The sequence below is a fragment of the Anneissia japonica genome, unplaced genomic scaffold (assembly GCF_011630105.1).
Source record: "Anneissia japonica isolate Jap-2015-1 unplaced genomic scaffold, ASM1163010v1 scaffold2471_len1564793_cov202, whole genome shotgun sequence".
Taxonomy (NCBI): domain Eukaryota; kingdom Metazoa; phylum Echinodermata; class Crinoidea; order Comatulida; family Comatulidae; genus Anneissia; species Anneissia japonica.
The window spans coordinates 951,396-968,408 of record NW_022709610.1 but is presented as its reverse complement, the minus strand read 5'-3'; the positions used below and the strand labels follow the sequence as shown (position 1 = coordinate 968,408).

Below are 17,013 nucleotides of genomic sequence, written 5' to 3'. Positions count from 1 at the left end.
CAAGGACTTTTAACATTATTTTCCATAAAAATTTTGAGTGCACCTGGAAAATGCTGCCAAATGAAATGTAACAAAACAAATCTAAGAACAAAAAATGCAAAACCTACTGGAACTTCAACCCATAACCTTTCATTTCAATCTATTCATTGGTCTCCTCTATTTTGTAATTCCTTTTTGTTAAAATTACCAAACATTTTTATTTTTCAATCACTTTAGTATGTTTATATAAATTGACCACAATGAAAATTAGTGACTTTACATTGAGTGTGCCATCCAGAATAAAGTTGAATAAATAAATATATTTAATTTTTTGCCACGAGATTTGACCATGAAGGTTTTTGTGGCAAATTTAATTGCCAATTGTGATTGAAAGCTTATTATTCTAAAATGTTAATGCAAAATATGTATACACAGAATAGAACAGCTTTGTATATGGACAGACAGTCAGAGACCGTTTTTTAAAAACATACTGAAAATGTTAATATTGCAAATACTTCAAATATAATTTGTTAATTATCTACATCTTGATGGCTGCATGTCCAAGGATAATTTTCAAGGACTTTTAACATTATTTTCCATAAAAATCTAATTGCCGTCATTTAAAATTATATACCAGATAAACTAAAATAAACAACCAGTTAGTTGGGCGGAATATATTGAGAGCACCTGGAAAATGCTGCCAAATGAAATGTAACAAAACAAATCTAAGAACAAAAAATGCAAAATTTACTGGAACTTCAACCCATAGCCTGGTTTCAGGCACGTGTAGAACATTTATCGTGCAAGTTCACACATTCGTGAGTTACAAACGTGGTATTATGTTTGTTTTAATTTGCTAGTTTTGGGTGTCTTCTGTCAGACCATAATATCAAGGCCCTGTTCAGTGTTAGAAGAGTGCTATTTATTAGGAAGGGCCCTCCATGGCCCCTTTAGACTGGGGCCCGGGGCTTCGTCCCCTGAGAGCCCATAGGTGTTACGCCACTGACCACTTCTGCAGACAACTTTTACTTGGCACAAGTTGCATCTGTCAACCCCTATTTCAGATGCCATTTAGTGGAAGGCTGCAACTGTTAACCACTATCGCAAAATTGACAAGTTTCTTCCTGCACAAGGCTGCAACTGTTAACTACTGTTGCAAATGGACAACTTACATTTGGTAAAAGGCTGCAAATGTTTACCACTACTGCAGAATGACAACTTTTATCGGGCATGAGGCTGAAATTGTTAAGAAAAAAGGAGCTTCCTGTCCTGGTTGAAAAGTTGTTGGCATAACATTATAAATACCACCTGGTACATCCTCTAGCTGAAGAGCGGTGAAACCACGCCTGTAATAAAAACAAAACAATAATCAATAAACTCAGTGACATAGAGCCGTTGTATAAATGGACAAAATAGATTGTAAAGTGATTACCTGTAATCTCCACTCTTTAATTTCTGGAATGTATTGCTCCCAGTACCATCAGCTGATACAGCATTCAACTCAAAACCTACATGGAAATCCCTGATAAAAAATGCAAACATTGTTAGCATCTAAATGATACTGTAGACAAAAAGTATTGCTACAGACCAACATACTAATAGTCAATCTATAGGGCAATCAACATTTTCTCAAGTAGTTAGCTTGAGGTACAAAAACCAATATGTTTTATTCTGATAAGTATTTTGTACAAGGTGTTCCCTATCAGTCTTGTCTTGAGTTAAATCTAATTATCAATTATTTTATTTTAGCAATTTTTATATAGTGCTCTTTACCAGAGTCTGAGCGCCTTTTTTCCCTGATCATTGGACACAGAATCAATCATACACAACGTGCAACCTCTACTGCCGCCTGCGGAGTATTCCGAGTTATGCGTGTAATCAGCAGCTACTAATTTCATTCCAAATCATTCACCTCCTACCAGGTGAGGAGAGGCAAATGCAGATATAAGTGTCTTGCCCCAGAATACTAGCAGTGTGATGAGCATCGGTCTCAACCCCCACCTTCCGATTGAAAGTGCAATGCTTTACACACTGTGCCACAGGCTTCCATAAATGTCTTACCTTGGTCCCTTCAGATCAACCATGAAATAGTTAGGCTTGGATTTCTCTTGCAGACTAACTTGGTAGATAGGATTGTTTCCCACTGTGTCACGGAAGTTGGCACATCCACCTGCAGTTTTACCTTTCCATTCTCCAGTTAACTGCAATAAATATTTTATTAATATAATAAAAGGTGATGCCCCAACCTGTTATATTTCTTAAATATTTGTATGGCGATTGCATACCTACATATTTGTGAGAGGTTTGAAGTTTGCCTGTAAGTTGTAGCTGATACATCACTTTTACATTGACCTCTTAATAACCTGCATACCATGTATAACCTTTAACCTGTTCTTACCTGTTTACTATGCTGGTATGGATCAGGCACTTTATACAACTTCACAGAAATTGTAGAATAGACCTGTAAAATAGAGACAATGATAATAAGGAGAATGGGTTTTTTTTCCATTGATTATGTGTTTGTCAAAGTGACCTGGTAAATGATTAGTTTGAGCAAAATTAATCTTATGCAAACATGGTTTAACACAGCCTCACCTACTATTCATATTCACAATGCATTTCTATACGACAATCAATTTAAATGGATGTTATACCCTTAATGAGTAGTGGATGGTGTTGCTTTTTTCAAACTGAGACACAACAACCGTAAAAGATGATGTTCCGTCCTCCTTCACTACCATCTTGCATAGATAATGAGGACTGTTAATTCTTGTTCCATCAATGTATGGAGGTGCCTCATCTGCAAAGAAAATACATAGAGATAGGTTGTAAGTCTACCAGAAAAAAGACACAGATAGGAAGATGGATTGGTTGGCTGCTTATGGATGGATATGATAAAGGCATAGATGCATGTAAAAATGGGTGTGCTGGCTGCTGTATATTTAAATGAATGGATGGATGGATGGATGGATAGATTAATCGACCAATAAATGGATCGATGGATGGATGGATCAATTATGAATGAGAATTGAATGATAGATGGATGCTTTGATAGATGGATGAATGAATGGATTGATAAAATACAGGTTGCTGAAAAAGCTGATTCATTAAATTAAACACAGCATATATGACTGCCTCAAAATTCAATATTTATTGTGCTAGTACTTTTGACTTTAGGTCATCATTTGGTGATAGATAAGCACTAACATTTTAACTATTATTTATTATTTCAATATTTTTCAAGATATTTAATTGTAAAAATGCTAATAAATATAATGAACATATTTACATGTACAGTAAATTTTAAAAGTTTATTAATTTTTAAATAGTTAAATATATTTAATTCAAATACATTTACAAGGTTTTCACATGTTTAGATGAAGATGCTTAACTTACTAGGATAGAAAACTTTCTTTCCTCCTTTGTAAATCAAAAGGGTAATGAACTCTTTGTTATCAGCAAAGTCGTCTTTGTCTGTGATATGCCTGGTCAGAAGGATCCATACCCCTCCCTTGCCTTTAACGTCAAGCCTGTACTGTGGGTTGTTACTTAATACATAACTGTCTTTCTTTGGTCCTTCCCCAGCTTGCCATGTGCTAGCAAATAGAAAACCAAGTAAAGTAATTAAAATCATTAATCCATCAATGCTCAAGAATTTGAAACTCTAAAAACCACTACAAGTAATGTTCAATGAAAAAGTGGCATGGATTCAGTATCTAATCACAACACAATCTGTACTGTTTGTATGTGTATGTGTACATATCTGCAGACACGTATACTATTGAATATAGTCTATTCTTATGAAATTATCATTCTTCTTAAATCCACTATTCAGCCACCTACCATGTATCGTGACTATGTGGTATAATATAAGCCTATATTTATTGGAAGTGCCACCACAAACACACTCTACAGGAGGGGACCTAATTTTTACAGAGCAAGTTTTAATTAGTTATCCTAAGAGATATTTAAATCCTTGCATAAACCATACTTGTGGAGAACGTAAGTGTGTGCAAAGAGCGATGGGTTCCAGTTCATATAGATGACATCATAGAAGTGACAAAGTGAATCATAATCTATCCAAAATACACCTGAAATATTCAACAAATAGGAAATCAACAATCAGGAGAGCGACCAACAAAACTTTCATTACATGACCTTCGACATTTTACACCTCTTCCTTTTCATATAATTTACTATAGCATCAGTAATATCATTATCATTATTGTACAATCATCATCCTTATCCTAATCACCACCATCTCCATCATCATTATTGTCATCATTGTCAGAATCATCACCATCACCATTGCCATTACTATCAACAACACACTATCCATATCATCGTCATCGCCATCATCATTGCCATTACTACCAACAACACACTATCCATATCATCGTCATCGCCATCATCATTGCCATTACTACCAACAACACACTATCCATATCATCGTCACTGCCATCATCATTGCCATTACTACCAACAACACACTATCCATATCATCGTCATTGCCACCATCATTGCCATTACTACCAACAACACACTATCCATATCATCGTCATCGCCATCATCATTGCCATTACTACCAACAACACACTATCCATATCATCGTCATCGCCACCATCATTGTCATTACTACCAACAACACACTATCCATATCATCGTCACTGCCATCATCATTGCCATTACTACCAACAACACACTATCCATATCATCGTCACTGCCACCATCATTGCCATTACTACAAACAACACACTATCCATATCATCGTCACTGCCATCATCATTGCCATTACTACCAACAACACACTATCCATATCCTCGTCATCACCATCATCATTGCCATTACTATCAACAACACACTATCCATATCATCGTCACTGCCATCATCATTGCCATTACTACCAACAACACACTATCCATATCATCGTCATTGCCATCATCATTGCCATTACTACCAACAACACACTATCCATATCATCGTCATCACCATCATCATTGCCATTACTACAAACAACACACTATCCATATCATCGTCATTGCCATCATCATTGCCATTACTACCAACAACACACTATCCATATCATCTTCATCGCCATCATCATTGCCATTACTACCAACAACACACTATCCATATCATCGTCATTGCCACCATCATTGCCATTACTACCAACAACACACTATCCATATCATCGTCATTGCCATCATCATTGCCATTACTACCAACAACACACTATCCATATCATCGTCATCATCATCATTGCCATTACTATCAACAACACACTATCCATATCATCGTCATCGCCATCATCATTGCCATTACTACCAACAACACACTATCCATATCATCGTCATCACCATCATCATTGCCATTACTACCAACAACACACTATCCATATCATCATTGCCATTACTATCCATATCATCGTCACTGCCATCATCATTGCCATTACTGCCATCGCCATAGTCATCATCACCATCTTTATGATCACAACCTCCATCATCATTATCATTATTGCCACAAATATTAAGGAGCTTTCGATTGCACGACGACGGTAGGACGTAGAACGTAATTACATCACTAAAAGTCATCTGCGCATGCGAGAACGTTAAGGTTACCTCATCGAGTAGATTCAGGAACACAATTTGGCCAAATCTATGTATGCAGAGAACGTAGGACGCCAGGTAGGACGGTTACGCATGAGTGATTCCGTTCTAGTGTCGCGTCGTCGCACAGACTGAAAGCTCCCTATTATTAATAGCACTATACCATTGTCAAATTGTTGAGCATTCTTGGGGTCAAAGTTGAGGGCCTTCTGCAATTCAGGTGTCCATTGTTCTTCATCAAATTCAGAATAATGACCTTTCCACCTTAGATGGCTCCATGGATTCTTCAATTGAATCAGTTTCTTTCCCTACAAAAATATGTATCATTTTATTTGATCAAGTAGAAAAAAGGTGTACTTCTACGCTTTAAATTATCCATTTTATCATTTTTGGAAAATAAATATCCTGTGCTCTTTAGCACATAATTGGCTGTGATATTGTACATGACATTTCTCACCTATATGTAGATGTTCCTACTGTGGTTAAAATGACCTAAAATTTGTCGCTGACATGACCTAAGAATTTCAGATAGTTTATTTCACATGCCTATTACCTTTATCTCCCGTATATCAAGTAATGCATATGCATGAGTTGGTACTAATCCGGCTCTATCAGCATCCACATCTGACATCACCCCTGTTGCCACGGTGATTAGAACATTCCCAACATGGAATCTTGATATCATTTTTTTGAAGACCTCATCTTTGTTGAACTCTGCGCTGTCAAGACGAATTGCAACTCGTTCCGGTATCCATCCAGTTAAGGCATGCAGATCAATATTCTATGAGGAAAAGAATCAATATTTGATCAAATAAAAAATATAAATGAATGATTAAACAAAAAATTTAATAATAAATAAATTTACATAAACAAAGGAATATACATATAAACAAATACATGAATATATGGATAAATATATAATAAATAATATAAATGAATGATTTAACAAATCACCAGAACAACTAAAAAAATATCTAAAACTATTGGCATCATTAATAGGCTCAAGTTTACTTTTCCCGAACATATTCTACTTTGCCATTATAATACCACATTTACAGTATTGCAATACTGTCTGGGCTTCTGATTATCCTTCAAATTTGAATAAACTTGTTAAATTACAGAAACGTGCAGCCAGAATTATTACACCTCCATCTGTACCTTTATTCAAACGACTGAAAATTCTAAATTTATTTGATATTAACAAGGTACAACTGGCAATATTTATGTTTCAGTATTTAATAAAAATGCTTCCTCTTCCTATGTTACAATTGTCAGATACACTTCAGAAAACCCATTCATATAATTTTAGAAATGCTTCCGTCCCAGTTCCCTTCGTCAGACTCAGAAAAAGCCAATTTTTTGTTTCTGTTGCTGGTCCTAATTTTTGGAATGATCTCGATGTTTCAATTAAAAATTCAGTTTCTTTACCTGTCTTCAAAAGTAAATTAAAAAAGAATACTTATCATTGTACCATCAGTAAATAATTATGGTAGCTTTTAAGTTCATTTCTCTCTCTCTCTTTTATTTTTATTTATTTCTTTTTTTAAATTTTTATTCATTTTTTTTTTTTGGTGGGGGGGGGGGGTCATGACGAGACAAGTTTTTACTTCTAGTCATGATCCCAATGATGGTGGTTTATAATTTGTATTGTATTGTATACCATTATTATTTCCATTATTAAATAATGTCATTTGAATTTGATTTGAAATTAAATAAATGAATGGCTGAAAAAACAAGTGAAGCTATACTTTTGTTGCTTTATGCTCATGACTCTTGGGTTTAATCAAAGATAAATCTGGATTAGTTCCCTGCTAAGAATGAGTCATAAATCTAACAAGTTCCTGGAAACTAGTTTGCTAATACACCTATCTACTTACAGAGTTGGAGCCTGGGAAATCATAGCCACCCATAACCTTCATGTAAGCTTTCTCCATGATAGATACCCAGAATTCATTGCGATTGCTAGAGAAGGAGCATAACAGGCTACCATGACGATCTTCAGGTAAAAAATCGTCAATAATCACCTAAAGTAAAATAATAAAATATATTATTCAATTTCACCAATACAAATACAAAGAACATTGAATAAAGTTTTCAGAAGTAAGCAAATGATAATTTGGTGGTGGGTTATATACATGTTAGTATTATCACCCATTTCCTTTCTCCAATAAGGGCTAAAACAGCATTTTCTATATTCAACTGAAAGGAAGTAAAGAAGATAAATGTATACTATATCTAGCTGAGCCTACAGTAGGCCAAACCAACATCACTGCCTAATATGTTCTCAGTATTAAGTAATATGAACTATGAGAACTATAATGTTTTATATACTTTTTTCCTAATATTTATTAAAATGCTTTGATACTTTCTTACTTTTCTTTTAACTCCATTAATATGCAGTATAACCATGTACTTGCCACAAGGGTTATACACAGGCTGGCCTTCTTTGTTTTGAGGATATACAATGCTGGAAAAAAGAAACAGAAATAATGAATCAGCCCTCAAACAACAAGTGCAGTGCAAATCCCAGCCTCTTGTCCAACTGTCTTCATGTCATATTACATAAAAACATGATACTGCCTATGTGATTTTACAGTATATTTTAATAAATACACAAAACAAATAGATAAAATACAAAGTTACAAAATACCTATAAACATCCATCTTATAAAATGAAAAATTAAAAACGTATGTCAGTTATAAATCTTTCATATATAATGCTATTCTTATAAATGACATGGTATGTTCTTAAGAATCTTATTCATGTCAAAGGGACCTAGACATGGACCAGGACAGTGACCTAGATGGGGACCTGGACAGGATATTAATTACCAATAATTTTACTCATTCTTTCTTCTTTCTATAATGATGCATGCAATCTTTCAGTTGAGTTGAGTTGAGTTAAATGAATGAAATTATTTAAATGAATTAATTAAAATGAATGCATGAGCATATATAATTTGTTGTTTCACCACTTACTTGGAAATTAATTTCTTCTTAAATCTTCTTTCATAATTTGCTGATATTGCCATTGATGCTACAAATGAACAGTCCTGTACAATAGTCTGCAAAGTGCATCAAATTTCACAATCAGTGTCGCAATAATTAATGTACTACAAGGAGAAGGTGCTTGCCATTCATTCCCTTGCCCCACCAGAATATATTGTGCACCCATGCTCATGAGACTGAGATCATGTCATGAAAAACATTCCAATGGCCAGCCCCCTGGGGATCACAACCTGCAAAGTCCCAATTCTGAAGAAGGTACACTTTTAATACAGTAATAATTAACAATTCCTGTGACAGCTGTACTTTTGCTCATGACCAAAAACTAGTGCTCTTGGATGCAAATGAAATAAACATAAAGCAGCCTGAATATATTATTCAATATTTACAATCATCCCTTTGAAGCTAGGCATACAAAGTTATTGGGACATAAATTAAAAATTTATCACATTTCTGAAATTATGTAAGTGAGTAAATAATAACAATACTGCAAATGAATAATTGTTTATATTGGAATTTACAATTGTTTGTCATCACTTTTGTTCACAGACTGTATTCATGGTAATCACATGTGCACTGCAAGTTGGCATAAGCCTCATATCAGTTGCACTCGGTTTATTCACAAAATGTAACTGACGAGTATAAAATTACTCATGTAGGATTGCTTCTGGAATTAAGTACTCACTTGTTTGATGCTAAAACTTGAAATTGTGAGTATCATGTGAGGGTCAGATGATATATCTTCGATTCGAACCCATCTTCCGAACCTTTCTTTTTGTTTTGGAGAAATTGATAGTTTTCCTGCCTTATCTCTGAAATTACAGAAAATAAGTCCAGAAATACATATAGCTGCTTGAGTTAGTGTTAACACTTGGTTACAGGTTATAATTGTGAGAAATTAAAACAGATTTTGTGTCTTTGAATGTATTTGATTTTTTTTTTCATATTCTTGAATTTTTGTACTACAATAATTTCACACTTGTTCTGTTTTTTGTATTTTATCGTATACCACAATAATTTTTTATTAAATTAATAAATAAATAAAATAAATTTTTAAAAAATAAATAAATAAAATAAAATAAATAAAATAAAATAAAATAAATAAAATAAAATAAACAAATAAATAAACAAATTAATTAATTAATTTATAATTTGGCCAATATAATTAATTCATGATAGTTGTTTGTAGTGCAACGTCAAACATGTGAATGTAAAGACTACAGAAAAATACTTACACAAAGGAAACCGGGAAACCAAACCTCTCGCGTAAATCTGCCTGGGAAATGAATGGCACGTACTCTCGTCCATTAATAAATGATGTTTTCCTAAAATGAAATAATACATTAAATTGGTAAAATGCTTCAACTTCATATTTACAAATACACTCATTTTTAATAGCAATTAATTTTGCAATAATTGCTAATTCTTGGGTGCAACAGGAATTTATATATTCATTTGGCATTATCTGCTCAATGTATCAAATCACCAGAGAACTGAGACACATCAAAAGAAATACACACAGCCTACAACTATTACAAAACAGTAGAAAAAAAAAAGCTGCAGACATACCTGAGAACCGCAATTTCTTCAGGAGTATACCTTCCACCGCCACCTCTCCCAGTCCCTCCACCTCCTCCCACTCCTCCTCCTCTAGCACCACCACCACCGCCACCACCACCACTACCTCCTGTGTTTGGTTTAGGACCTTTGGAAGCACCTGTCTGACGTGTTCTATTTGGAGATTTGTCACCAGTTACTGAGGTTGATGAGGATGTTGTTGTAAGGTTGTCATCATCATCAACATCCAGTGAGTGGGATGGAACACTTGGTAGATCTAGGATGGGAGCCACATTTTTTTTCTCCTTTTCTTTCTTCAATGACTCTGCTCTGTACATACATACAAGTAGATAAGACAATGATGAGATGCCCACATTAAAAATCTTATTTCTTTTAATAATATTATTTACTATACATATTTGAATACAGAGATAAATATTCTATAAAATAAATAATAACAAATTTCCAACAGAAAGAAAAAAACTTACAATTATTATTAACAATTTGTTGTTTTATTGCTTTTGTTGCTAATGTTGTTACTGTTACTGCTACTGTTGCTGATGCTACTATATTATTATCACTAATTCCTCTTTCTGTAAATACTTACCTATCTAATGCTTGTGTTGCTAATTTTTCCAATTTCTCTTTTAACTGCCGGTCTTTAGTAGTTTTCCTCTGGATTATAAAGAGTGTATTTGATAATTATAACACCACTCAAATGTCAATATATAATATATATAAACTACGAGATAGAAGGAAAGTGTATAACAAATAATTTATAATACAAGAAGCAAACTTACTGCATCAATACAGATCTCTGCTGCCTCCATATACATGGCAGCTGCTTCCTCTTTGTTGCCTTCATCATCTTCATCAAAAGCTTGACGGATTAAAAAGTTAGCCTTCTCCATCGCAGTATCTTCTTTGCTTTTCTGTTTGGCAACACCTTGTGATGATGAGGATGAAACTGTGAATACAATACCGATATTAAAATATTAATCCCCAGTAACCAATATTCATAAAAAGTAATTTAATAATAATATACAATGCATTTTATCTTAAAAAGAAATATTTATATGCCTGGTTAGAGTGAGTCAACATGAATAATGAGTCTTGTTCAATGAGCATTATTATCTAAGACATTGTACAGTAAGAATCTTGACAAATTTAATTTAGGAACAACATTTATATATTCAATTCTATCAAAGCTACTAAAATCAGAATGACAAATTTTCAACGTACCCATTTTCTTAAGTTCTTCTACCCTCTTGACGTACATGGAATATTTCTTTGCAATATCCAATTCAGGATTTGCTAGAACAGCATTAAACATTGCTTGTATTGCTTCCTATTAAACATAAAGATTAATAAAAACAAATAGTAGTGATGGATATATATTATTAATAATAAAAATAATAACAATAACAATAACATACTAATTTAATACCAACAGCAATAACAAAAATAATAATTTAACAATAATAATGATGTATATTTTTATTGATAAAAAGAAACTGAATGCAGGTTTCAGCCAAAAAACACTTATATTTTATTTTTCCTAACTCTTATCTGTTGATTCACTGACATGCAGTACTGCTGCAATCTAAAAAGTTATCAAATTATTTGCAAAAAGTTTATTTAAAACCTCAAAACACTGACATGAACAAATTAAGCAAATTCAATTTGTACGTACTATAGTTTCAATTTGATTTTTTCCCTGACAAAAAGGTCTGTTTATATTTATTCTTATATAGTTGATTGTCTGCAACATAACTTTGCTGCAATCTGAAAAATGCAGCAGCAAATGCACTGGCATGCAGTACTGCTGCAATCTAAAAAGTTATCAAATTATTTGCAAAAAGTATATTTCAAACCTGAAAACACTGACAGAACAAATTAAGCAAATTTAATTTGTATGTACAGGTACTATAGTTTCAATTTGATTTTTTCCTTGACAAAAAGGTCTGTTTATATTTATTCTTATATAGTTAATTTACTTCAACATAACTTTGCTGCAATCTGAAAAATGTATTATCCATTATTCTATGGAAGATGCCTTGTATGTGGATTTTTAGGTGTAACTAAAATATATATCACATTTGTGAATAAATGAAAAATTGTGATCCCCATGAACAAAGAACTTTCGTCAAAATTATACATCATGGTTACATTGTGTAAGTGGTTCATGTATTTAACATATTTATTAAGATAAATGCCCCACTGAATAAACACCCCCTCCAGAACTTCATTTGCAATAAATGCCTCCCTCAAATAAACACCCCTGGGCATTTATTTTTCACTTGAATAGATGCCCCCACCAGATGACTATAAACAAAACTAATGGAAGCAACATCATTCTAAACACATTCTAATAATATTCTACTCCAGTAGAATTACATTTTTTCTAACCTGGTTGGGATAAATAAACTGACAGTAGGGCACTATCCTGATCAGTCGATGGCGATGCACAGACTGACAGTAGGGCACTATCCTGATCAGTCGATGGCGATGCACAGACTGACAGTAGGGCACTATCCTGATCAGTCGATGGCGATGCACAGACTGACAGTAGGGCACTATCCTGTTCAGTCGATGGTGATGCACAGAGCATTTGAGATTCCTTTTCCATCATTCTTGAATCAGAAATATGCATTTCGTTTGTTTTATTATGGAATAAAGCTTACTTTACTGCTTAATAATTACTTTTACTTAATAAATCTTAATCATTACACAACAACACATTTTGACGGTAATTACGTGTTGTAGTTCCACATTACAATAAAATTAATGGAGCCTGTTTTTTTTTTTATAGTATACGGTATGTATCCATTTTACCGCCAAAATATAAACACCACCCTCAAATAAATGCCTCATTCGAATAAACACCCACTCAAAAACCCTTCTCAACAATAAATGCAGGGCGTTTATTTGAATAAATACGGAATGTTAACTCAAGTACTTACAACATAGTAAAATATGGCAGTCTTTGACTGACGTATGGAATCGTAATAGGTTGCTTTGTTTGCAAAATCTAATGCATCGCGTAGTAAATCTTCAGAATGCCTCTTGGCTTCATCGCTGGGACTTGTTGGCACATCTATATCTGAGGATGATGTTAAATTTGAAGCAGACGCGTCAGAATCTGACAAAAATCTTGGAGTAAAATCAGACCAAAACATCTTTGGCAATAAGGTTTGGATTCAAACTGACAGGACTTGAAGACTCAAAACAGCCTATAAAATATAGCAAAACATATGAATAATAAATTTGACTAAGACTATGTTTTATTTTAAGATTTATGACCTGATAGTTTCAGTTTTTTTAAAGCTTTCTCTGTTTCAATTTCATTTATATGGATTTAGCTTTCACACAATATTCAGTATTTGTATTAGGATGATAATGTACAGCTAGTCTTTGTAAATAGCAGGGAAACAACATAACAATGATAATGATGAAACTACAGTATCTTAAATCTATCCAGGTATACAAACATGTGAAATGTAACTTGATTGCATAGTACCGTATTTTAAAAATTTATGAATGTATATTTGAAAACAAATTATAAAATCAATAACGTAACAAAACACATAGCATGCCTTTAGGCTTTATTATAAATCAATTAGAAATTGATAACTACTATAACACATGTGTCACCTATGGGAATGATGATCATATTCAAATTAACTTCCAAGGATAGGAATTTATATTTCAGAAACAATAAAAATTATTTAAAAAAATAATACTATAGGAAAACAAGCATAGTAATAGTATTATGTATAAGCATATTCAAGCATTGAACAAAACAGGTTCCCACATACTAAAATACAAAACCCTTTAAATTACCTTCCAAACGTAAATAAACCACTAGCATGTACATCGGCGTTCCATATTGCGGCTGTGAATCACAACCGAAATGCATAACAATGTGGCACCACCAAAACAAAGGCGTCACCAAAACAAAGGCGTCACCGAAATGATCTGCATTCTTATTGCCATTTTGGTACTTGTAATTGCTGTTTTGGTTTATTGCCGTTTTGACCTGATACCTAAATTCGCCTAGTTGAAAACACATAGTTGCCAACTTGTCTCGTATAGCGTGGGACGGTCTTCCATTTCAAAGTGATTTTGGATAAAACACGCATTTTGCAGAAATACATGGGTGACCATAATTTGTCACGTATTTAGCACAAGTCACAAGTTTTTCAATTGCGTAAAAAAAATCGCAAGGAAAATAGGTGTGTGGAATCGTAATTGCTGCATAATTGCATTGGCTATATATAATTAAGATTTGGTCAGAGTCTAATTTTCAGCAAAACTGCATGGAAAACGCTCTATATTTTACGAAATGCACAGATGGATATATAGGCCAAATTTTTGCACTCACGATATATTTCTTGCGCAGCCTTACAGTATACAGCCTGGCACAAGTCTTGGCCAAGGGTGCAGGTCAACTCGTCCACAATTCAACTCGGCCACAAGTCAACTCGGCCACAAATCAACTCGGCCACAAAAAGTTGGGCTACAACCAACTCGGCCACAAGCCAACTCGGCCACAAGTCAACTCGGCCACAAGTCAACTCAGCCACAAGTCAACTCGGCCACAAGTTATTTAATGTAAATCTCTGTATTTTTTGCATCCTTTTTCTTCAATATAATGATTAAAATAAAGTACAGTATATTTTAGTAAAACAGGACCACCACACTACCAAAAGAGATTTGAATGCTATTGCCTATGAATTAAAAAGAGTTATTTGTTCGTCTTCTGTTTACTCACAACATTCTACTTCAACAATTATATTAAACAACAACGACAATAAATTAATAATATTTACTTTAATAATACTAATTAGTCATTATGACGATAATAAAGGTGATAACAACAACATTAATAGCAATATTTATTTTAACAATACTAATAGTAATAATACTAATATGGTAATAATAACGATATTATTTAAATATCAATTTTAATAACTAATTAGTGATAATAACGATATTGAAGGTGATAATAGCAATAATACAACAATAATAAATTAAAGATAATGTTTATTTTTATAATAATAGTAATACTAATTAGTAATAATAATAATAATAATGATACTTAAATACTAGGCCTACTTAGTAATAATAGGGTAATAATATCGATAATAAAGGTGACAACAACAACCATAATAATATTAATAATAATAATAATAATAATAATAATAATAATAATAATAATATGAGAAAATACCAATAAAACACCAATAACAATAACTTTTTAAATTACTATTATTAAAATAATAATACTAAAACTAATAAATAATAATAATAATAATAATAATAATAAATCGAAAATTATTTATTATTTATATGGTACTGTAATAATAATATCAGCAAAAATTTGAACAATACCGTATATAATGTTAATGCTAAGACTAATAATTAATATTAAAACTAACGGTAATAAAAACAACAATAACAACAATATTAACAGCAATAATAATAACAATAAGTATAGTAATACTTAAAGAATTAGTATTTTATACTTGATGAATTACTCCTTCAAATTGTAGTACCAGTAAATGACTTGTGGCCGAGTTGACCTGTGGCCGAGTTGATTTGTGGCCGAGTTGACTTGTGGCCGAGTTGGCTTGTGGCCGAGTTGATTGTAGCCAAACTTTTTGTGGCCGAGTTGGCTTGTGGCCGAGTTGGCTTGTGGCCGAGTTGACTTGTGGCCGAGTTGACTTGTGGCCGAGTTGGATCGAATTCTTGGCCAATAGGCTAGCGTGTCCTTCGAACCAGCATCGATATTATGGTTGTAGGATGCAGTGCCCCTTGCTAACCGCTTGGCCATCCTAAGTAATAATCCGATTTCTGCACAGATTTTGCGGAAAATTAGGCTTATCTTAATAATAATATAGCCAGTCAGTGAATTTATGCCGCAATTACAATTCCGTGCACCTTTTTCCTAGCGATTTTCCGCGTAAATTTGAGCTTATTTTTAAAATATCCTCCACGCAATTAAAAAACTTGATAATATGGTTGTCAGGTAGGCCTAGGCCGACCTATCTTTTTAGGCCTAGCCCTAGGCCTTTTTCACGAATCGGTAGACACCTGGAAGTGATGACAAACATTGCGAATCAGCGGTGCGTAACCAACAGAAATAAGATAAGCTTTTGGGCTGATTTTCTGACATCATGTTATTTAACAAATCATAACTGCATAACAGGGCGTCGTATCCAATTTTCAGCAAAATGTTCTTAAAGGACTAGTCTACACCACTATATGATTGGAAAAAAATTGAAAAATGTCTTTGACCTTTGAAATCAAGATGGAAAAAGAAAAGCCTATCTAGGCCTACTAAGTAGTGTATTAAATTAAAATTTAGCCAGCGCCGTTGCTCCAGGCAAATGAAATAAATAAAATGGGCCTAGGCTCAAACTACTACAATCTGACCTAGCCTGCCCTAGGCCCTCTACTACTACACTAAGCATAGAGGTTGTGCATATTTTTAAACTTACATATAACAGTCTAATACCTCAAGAATAACATTTCATAAGCTAGCATGGCTCTCTCCCTCCGACCTTCTGGAAAACGGGAAAGACCCGACAACCCGACCCTCACAACATGACCTTTGAATCCGTTCAATTAAATAGCTACAAAGTCGAACTAATATGTAAAACGCACGCTCAAAACGATTTTTCAACAAATATAAAAAAAATATTGAAATATTAATTTAACATATTGATAACTACTAATATTATTTTCTTTTAGTATACTACCAACAATTATAATGAGTACTATGAGAATATGTGTACTAAATGTTTAAAAACTACATGTTTACACTCGAGTTTCTTTCTCTAAATTAGTAATGACGCAAATG

General features: G+C 33.4%; 1 protein-coding gene across 2 annotated transcripts; it reads right to left on the bottom strand.

Annotated features, from left to right (window-relative positions):
• Positions 1 to 170: 170 nt before the first annotated feature.
• Positions 171 to 16,775, bottom strand: LOC117106777 (calpain-7-like). Of its 2 annotated transcripts, none has more exons than XM_033248217.1 (20): positions 16,652 to 16,775; positions 13,112 to 13,381; positions 11,391 to 11,496; positions 10,949 to 11,115; positions 10,756 to 10,823; positions 10,161 to 10,478; positions 9,827 to 9,916; positions 9,277 to 9,403; positions 8,565 to 8,650; positions 7,959 to 8,052; positions 7,463 to 7,609; positions 6,139 to 6,366; positions 5,749 to 5,893; positions 3,971 to 4,070; positions 3,376 to 3,575; positions 2,634 to 2,779; positions 2,378 to 2,440; positions 2,041 to 2,180; positions 1,412 to 1,501; positions 171 to 1,325 (listed from the first exon to the last, which is right to left on the bottom strand). In XM_033248217.1, the coding sequence occupies exons 2-20, from the start codon at positions 13,325 to 13,327 to the stop codon at positions 1,181 to 1,183; spliced, it is 2,676 nt and encodes an 891-aa protein (XP_033104108.1). In that variant the 5' UTR covers positions 13,328 to 13,381; positions 16,652 to 16,775; the 3' UTR covers positions 171 to 1,180. The 2 variants fall into 2 exon arrangements, with proteins under 2 accessions (XP_033104108.1, XP_033104109.1); XM_033248218.1 differs by having other exon boundaries at positions 16,669 to 16,737.
• Positions 16,776 to 17,013: the final 238 nt, after the last annotated feature.